The sequence below is a fragment of the Haematobia irritans genome, chromosome 1 (assembly GCF_050003625.1).
Source record: "Haematobia irritans isolate KBUSLIRL chromosome 1, ASM5000362v1, whole genome shotgun sequence".
NCBI classification, from domain to species: domain Eukaryota; kingdom Metazoa; phylum Arthropoda; class Insecta; order Diptera; family Muscidae; genus Haematobia; species Haematobia irritans.
The window spans coordinates 258,425,728-258,433,972 of record NC_134397.1 but is presented as its reverse complement, the minus strand read 5'-3'; the positions used below and the strand labels follow the sequence as shown (position 1 = coordinate 258,433,972).

The window sequence follows — 8,245 nt, the reverse complement described above, 5'->3', positions numbered from 1 at the left end:
ACAGGATTCAAACCCGGACCTTAAGATATGATTTAATTACTGGTATTGATAAAAGGAATCACTTTTGGTCTATACAGGTAAGTTATTATTTTTAAATCCCAGGTAATACTACAAGTAGTAAGTTTATTATTGCCGGTATTACTGGAAGAATCACTAGTGCTTAACCAGTTTTTGCTGGGTATGTGTATTTAATTGCTGATATAATATCGAAGCTGAAAAATATTCAAAATTTTAATATGTTCAAATATTTTAAACTTGCATGTTGGTGAGCGCATCTTACGGTAGCGTTACGATTCGCATCATTATTGAAGGACTACGTGCCAATGATGCCACCAGCCCATAAACTGCACTAAAGTGTGATGTCTTGGTTGTTGTTGTTGTAAAAGGTTTTAATATAATTTCGTCCATTTGATTCTATGCTTTGGTACTTCAGTTCGTGTCCAGATCTAGGAACTCTGGGACAAGGGTGGGGTGCGTCCAGAGTGATCTGGTGGTGAGTCGGGTTGGTTTAGTTGGGCTAGCGAAAAGATGACGAGTGTCATATGGTCCTTGGTTACATATGGGACACACGTCAGCTACGCTTCTATCAATCACTGAGTAGGAATTGAGGCGGCTGCAATTGCCTGATTTTATTTGGGCTAAAACCATCCTAGGTCTCTTTCCTCCGGTGCTATGAGCAGTGGTCGGTCTCCGAAAACAGGATTATCCTTATAGCTTATAACCGCTTCAGCTACAGTATGAATGCTGTTCAGACCTGTCGGATATGCTGCCTGATCTACACGGACGAAAAATACTGTTTTTCATATGTTTGAGTGTAAAAATTATATGTTTGGAACTCAAATTTTTTAACACAATATTTTTAAGTGCAAGAATACAACGTTCATAAACTAGCATAGCATGTTTGGGACATAAAATGTTTGTAAATATAATATGCTTGGATGCAAACATATATTAACTTAGAAATAGCCTATAAACATATATGTGTTGGCGTCTTAAAAATATGTATCAACACAGAAAATTTAATTAAAAGTTTTTTCTACACGTGTATGCCTAAGGTCAAAGATAATATGTTTGAACAATACAAACAATATTTTGTTTGGACCAATTCTGAAAATATATATGCTTGAAGCAAAATGTGTTTGTGGTAGATGTGTGCACGTGACACGAAATTGTCGTGACTCTCGAAAATTTTCGTGATTCGTGAGTCACGCTCATGACAACAGCGTGAATGTGCGTGAGCGTGATTAACAAACCAAACTGTCATGCGTGAGCGTGAGTCACGAAAATAATATCTTCGTGAGTGTGCGTGAGTAACGAATTACACTCACGAAAATATTCCTGCTCACCAACATAAAATGCTTAAGAGTTGAATTCAATTACAATTCTAGTGACACCTGGGATGTTAAGAGTTTAATAACACTCTCGATTTTAAATAATGCACATGTTTTCAGACACTTCGGTAAGGTAAATTAATCATAAAATTATTCGTGAGTCACGGTATTTTTCGTGAGTCACGACGTTTTCCTTCGTGAGTACAAATTTTTTCCGTGAGTGTGCGTGATCGTGAGTCCTACCAAAAAATATCGTGCGTGAGTGTGCGTGAGTATGATTTTTCAGTCGTGAGTGTGCGTGAGCGTGAGTAAACTATTACTCACGTGCACACGTCTAGTTTTTGGTATATGTTTCAGAAGCGATTTTTTTGAGGGTGTAGAGGCTCACTTTTGTAACGCTGGATCTCACGCTCTATTTAGAAGGTGAAGATCAACCCTTACATTCCTGGGTGGAGGTTGCCTATCAACAAGATGGTGATTTGGTTGTCAACTTCGATAGCAACCCAAGAGGTGCAGCTATAACAACATTTAATTGTGTCGACGCACTGGGATGATCTTGGTCCCCACATAACATAAAGGTGATCCAGGGGTGTACTGCGGAGACATATTGTTGCAGCTCCCAAAGGGCAGCGTTCTGACAGGTCTGGATGTTATTCCACTGCGTGTCGCTTGTTTGAGGTGTCCACATTGGCGCTGCATAGTTTACCACTGACCGGCCAATTGCCTTATAGGTAGTCAACAAGGTTTCTTTGTCCGCACCCCAAGTACTGCCGGCAAGTGACTTGAGGACCTTGTTTCTACCGCACGGGCATGGGCAGACGACTTGTTTCAAATTTCAGGCTCATATACTTGTTATACCCTCCACCATAGGTATATTAACTTTGTCATTCCGTTTGTAACACATCGAAATATTGCTCTAAAACCCCATAAGTATATATATTCTGGGTTGTGGTGAAATACTGAGTCGATCTGAGCATGTCCGTCTGTCCGTCCGTCTGTTGAAATCACGCTAACTTCCGAACGAAACAAGCTATCGACTTGAAACTTGGCACAAGTAGTTGTTATTGATGTAGGTCGGATGGTATTGCAAATAGGCCATATCGGTCCACTTTTCCGATCCGATCCGGCTGAAATTTGGTACATGGTGTTAGTATATGGTCTCTAACAACCATGCAAAAATTGGTTTATATCGGTCCATAATTACATATAGCCTCCATATAAACCGATTCCCCGATTTGGCTTGCGGAGCCTCTAAGAGAAGCAAATTTCATCCGATCCGGCTGAAATTTGGTACATGGTGTTGGTATATGTTCTTTAATGACCATGCAAAAATTGGTCCACATCGGCCCATAGTTACATATAGCCCCCATAATTATATATAGCCCCCATATAAACCGATCCCCAGATTTGACCTCCGGAGCCTCTTAGAGAAGCAAATTTCATCCGATCCGTCTTAAATTTGGTACATGGTGTTGGTGTATGTTCTTTAATGACCAGGCAAAAATTGGTCCACATCGGCCCATAGTTATATATAGCCCCCATATAAACCGATCCCCAGATTTGACCTCCGGAGCCTCTTAGAGGAGCAAAAGTCATCCGATCCGATTGAAATTTGGTACATGGTGTTAGTATATTGTCTCTAACAACCATGCCAAAATTGGTCCATATCGATCCATAATTATATATAGCCCCCATATAAGCCGATCCCCAGATTTGACCTCCGGAGCCTCTTAGAGGACCAAAATTCATCCGATCCGGTTGAAATTTGGGAAGTGGTGTTAGTATATGGTATCCAACAACTATGCAGGAATTGGTCCATATCGCACCATAATTATATATAGCCCCATATAAATCGATCCCCAGATTTGGCTTGCGGAGCCTCTAAGAGAAGCAAATTTCATCCGATCCGGTTGAAATTTGGTACGTGGTGTCAGCATATGATATCGGTTCATAATCATGGTTGCCACTCGAGCCAAAAATAATCTACCGAAATTTTATTTTTATAGAAAACATTGTTAAAAGTTATTTCTACAGAAAATTTTGTCAAAATTTTATTTCTATAGAAACTTTTGTCAAAATTTTATTTCTATAGAAAATTTTGTCAACATTTTATTTCTATAAAAAATTTTGTCAAAATTTTATTTCTATAGAAATTTTTTTCCAAATTTTACTTCTATAGAAGATGTTGTCAAAATTTTATTTTGTCAAAATTTTATTTCTATAAAAACTTTAAACTTAATTATAGACGTATTTAATCGGCCTTTTTATACCCTGCTCCACATTGTGGAACAGGGTATTATAAGTTAGTGCATATGTTTGCAACACCCAGAAGGAGACGAGATACATGTGTCTATCTCTATGTCTTTGGTATCTCTGTGTCTTTGGCAAAAATGCTCAGGGTGGGCTCCTGAGTCGATATAGCCATGTCCGTCTGTCCGTGAACACATTTTTGTAATCAAAGTCTAGGTCGCAGTTTTAGTCCAATCGACTTCAAATTTGGCACAAGTATGTGTTTTGGCTCAGAATATATCCCTATTGATTTTGGAAGAAATCGGTTCAGATTTAGATATAGCTCCCATATATATATTTCGCCCGATATGGACTTATATGGCCCCAGAAGCCAGAGTTTTACCCTAATTTGCTTAAAATTTTGCACAAGAAGAACAATTAGTACTATAGTCAAGTGTGCCAAATTTTATTGAAATCGGTTCAGATTTAGATATAGCTGCCATCTATATCTTTCGCCCGATATGGACTAATACGGTCCCAGAAGCCAGAGTTTTACCCCAATTTGGTTGAAATTTTGCACAGAGAGTAGAATTAGCATTGTAGCTATGCGTGCCAAATTTGGTTGAAATCGGTTCAGATTTAGATATAGCTCCCATACATAGCTTTCGCCCGATTTACACTCATATGACCACAGAGGCCAATTTTTTGCTCCGATTTTGTTGAAATTTTGCACAGGGAGTGTATGGGAATAAACTAATGAAAGCTGAAAAGGAGAATTTTGCCTTTCGAAATAAAAACACTGGGAGAAATTAGGTTTTACATTCAAATTCAAACAAATTTATTTTCAATTATTTTAATTGTAACTTCAATTTTAATTTTAATTCATTATTTATGATTAGGTTTAAGTTTTAAATAGTAGTTAAGTTTTACAATTAGATTTAAGAATTATTTACAAAAGAAATTAGATTTTAATTCAATTATGGGAAATGGTGTAAATAAGGGTGAGTTTTCAATTTCAAATGTAAAGTGCAATATGATTGTGCAATATAGATTTAAGTACGAAATTCAATTTACAATATATATTACTTTATGGTGCAAGATAGGATTAAGGCAAAATATTTCAATGTTATATGTACAAGGAGCATTTGGTGTTGTGATTTTATTCTTTTTGTTAATGACGTTTAGTTATGTGGCCGGCACTTTTGTGTTGTATGTTCGATGGGTTTTTGTGTCACTTCTTCACTGTGTTTACCTGTAAATATCTATGCTTTTTAAATGTTCACTTATATTGTCTTTATTGTAACTTGTGTTTTTAATAATGTTTGAAAAAAGTTCAATAATGTAAATTCACTACACTTTTATGCGTTAATTTTCACGGGGGGCAGACGATTTCGCACTTGTTTGTTTATTCGCGGTCGGTTCAAGACTGGTTCGTTGCCCTTTTGAGTGATGCTTAGCAGCATAAACAAAGCTCAGCGACAAAGCTACAAGCATCGATCAAAGGGCAAACTTTCCAGGTAAACAAATAGAAAGGCAAAAGGACACAACGATTAAAAATTATTTGTGCCGCTACGCACAGTGTGTCAAAACGGGTTCAAAGAAACTTTGAACAGGGAGTATAATTAGCATTGTAGCTATGCGTGCCAAATTTGGTTGAAATCGGTTCAGATTTAGATATATCTCCCGTATATAGCTTTCGCCCGATTTACACTCATATGACCACAGAGGCCAATTTTTAACTCCGATTTTGTTGAAATTTTGCACAGGAAGTAGAATTAGCATTGTTGCTATGCGTGCCAAATGTCGTTGAAATCGGTTCAGATTTAGATATAGCTCCCATATATAGCTTTCGCCCGATTTACACTCATATGACCACAGAGGCCAATTTTTAACTCCGATTTAGTTGAAATTTTGCACAGGGACTAGAATTAGCATTGAAGCTATGCGTGCCAAATTTGATTGAAATCGGTTCAGATTTGGATATAGCTCCCATATATATGTTTTTTCTGATTTCGACAAAAATGGTCAAAATACCAACATTTTCCTTGTAAAATCGCCACTGCTTAGTCGAAAAGTTGTAAAAATGACTCTAATTTTCCTAAACTTGTAATACATATATATCGAGCAATAAATCGTAAATAAACTTTTTCGAAGTTTCCTTAAAATTGCTTCAGATTTAAACGTTTCCCATATTTTTTTTTACTAACATTGTGTTCCACCCTAGTGCATTAGCCGACTTAAATTTTGAGTCTATAGATTTTGTAGAAATCTATCAAATTTTGTCCAGATCGAGTGATAGTTAAATGTATGTATTTGGGACAAACCTTTATATATAGCCCCCAACACATTTAACGGATGTGATATGGTATCGAAAATTTAGATCTACAAAGTGGTGCAGGGTATAATATAGTCGGCCCCGCCCGACTTTAGACTTTCCGTACTTGTTTTAGTTTAATATATACCATGTATGGACTATGTGGTATATATTACGGTGTTAGGAAGTTTTAAGATACCTTGCCATCGGCAAGTGTTACCGAAACCCAAGTAATTCGATTGCGGGTGACAGTCTTCAGTAGAAGTTTCTACGCAATCCATGGTGGAGGGTACATAAGCTTCGGCCTACTACATCTCCTAAATTACAGCCAAGGGGAACTTTTTGAGGGCGACAACTGAAAAGAGAAATTATTTTAATTCAAAATTAATATATTTAAAAATGAATGACGTACCTCAAAATCTTTGCATATCCCTCCTCATTAAGACAATAAATACGTTCACACTTTCCATTTTTTGGATGACCCATATCATCGGGCCAAACAATCAATTCATCATAAACACAAGTGCCAGGATAATCTGTTAAATGATAATCATTTATATAATTATTAAAAGTTATTTTAAATATTCTGTACTCTTTATTAATATTATTTTTTATTTTATTATTATTTGTATTTATTGTTTTTTTTTTATTCTTTACATTTACCTGAATCTGAGTAATAGCCTGAGATTTCATTGGAAAATGTTGTCGCAAAATAATACGCGACTAACAAAATTATTAGAAAATATTTCATCTCTATACTGTAGGAAATTGAAGACAAGAATCAGCGTATTTTTGTTTTGTCAAAACACAGTTTAAACAAACATCATAATTGACAAATTTATGACATACATTTTGTAGTATTATCAGTAAATGCTCTAAGTCAATTAAATGTTTCAATTGTAATTCCAGTCCGATAACCCCTTAAGCATATAATTAAGTATTTCGTTCTCATATGTTTTTATTATAGTAATCGCCCTAGAACCATGTGTTCTACATCGAGAAAAAAATAATGTTAACCGTAATGATTCATACGCAGCATTAAAGGTCAGCATGAAGAACATGTTGACCCAACGCATTTCCAAACATCTTCTTCACAAACACGAATGACAAAATTAGTATATATGTATAATTTTGTCATTCGATTTGTAACCACGGTTGCCACAATTGAAAGAATTCTACCAAATATGGTAGATTTTTTTTACTGCTTGGTCGATTCATTTAGATGTTTTGGTATATTTTGCAAACCATTCCTCTACAACTAATAGGTACCTCAATTTTCTATAGAAATAAAATTTTTACAAATTTATAAAATTTTTATGTTAGATCATACACGCAAAAAAATAATTCTTTCCTCCCAAACGAAATTTTAGACAAACAAAGTTCGTTTCTCATTTGCTTTTCGCTGTAAGGAAGTGTATTTGGAAGAAAAGTATATACTTTTTGTGATAAACGTTTATTCTTTTCCAGGATGTAAAAACAATTTCATAAAGACTAACTCAAAAAAAAAAAAAAAAAATTCTGGCTAATTGCATTTTCCCTCACATCTTTCTCACTTCCACGAAGATTTTTAGTTCTTAACACCTTTTTCTGTAATACAAACAATGTAGAAGAAATTATACGACTTTATAAATTTTTAAAATTTTTTTACCTTTCGCCTGGACGGAGAATCGAACCGCGGACCATGCACTTTGTAAGCCAACACACTAACCACTGAGCTATGTACCTGTTATGGTCATCAATAGATAAATATCCATATAAGTTATATTTATATAGCATAGCTTGCGGCGCCCACGAACCGAATAAACAAAGTTTATTTAACAGAAACATACATTTAGTTTGGCACCGTGGAGCAGTGGTTGCTACGTCTGACTCTCATGCCGAGGGTCGTGGGTTCGATCCCTGCTTCGACCAAAGTTTTTTTTTTTTTTTTTTTTTTTTTTTTACATACATTCTACATATGTTCGGAAGATTCCGAAAAAAATGTTCAACATTACATTGTACTATATTAAATTTTGAACTGTAAAATATGTTTTATTAAAGACCAAAAGTCAGAAAAGAACAGTGTTTGATATAAACGAAATGGACTCTGTTGTTGTTTCAAAAATAACTTTTTTTATTGAAAAAATAAAAACTTTGTAACAAACGAATTTTTTTGGTGATAAAAGTTTAAAATTTTCGAAGCAATTCAAAAAACTCTAACAAAAGAAAAACGTTTTCGGTACACGTTTTCCAAACGTTTTTTTTCTTTGCGTGTACTACCAAAGTCCATTTTGAGTAAGTTCTCCCTTTTTGTACACCGAAAGAATTCTCTTCGTTAATTTTATGAAGAATTCTTTATTAACTATTCTTCGTGAATTCTTCATTAAAACAA

At 35.2% G+C, this 8,245-nt stretch overlaps 1 protein-coding gene across 1 annotated transcript; it reads right to left on the bottom strand.

Annotated features, from left to right (window-relative positions):
- Positions 1–4,561: 4,561 nt before the first annotated feature.
- LOC142221048 (uncharacterized) lies at positions 4,562–6,710 on the bottom strand. The gene is made up of 4 exons (XM_075290554.1): positions 6,538–6,710; positions 6,287–6,410; positions 6,074–6,229; positions 4,562–4,812 (listed from the first exon to the last, which is right to left on the bottom strand). The coding sequence occupies exons 1-3, from the start codon at positions 6,623–6,625 to the stop codon at positions 6,130–6,132; spliced, it is 312 nt and encodes a 103-aa protein (XP_075146669.1). The 5' UTR covers positions 6,626–6,710; the 3' UTR covers positions 4,562–4,812; positions 6,074–6,129.
- Positions 6,711–8,245: the final 1,535 nt, after the last annotated feature.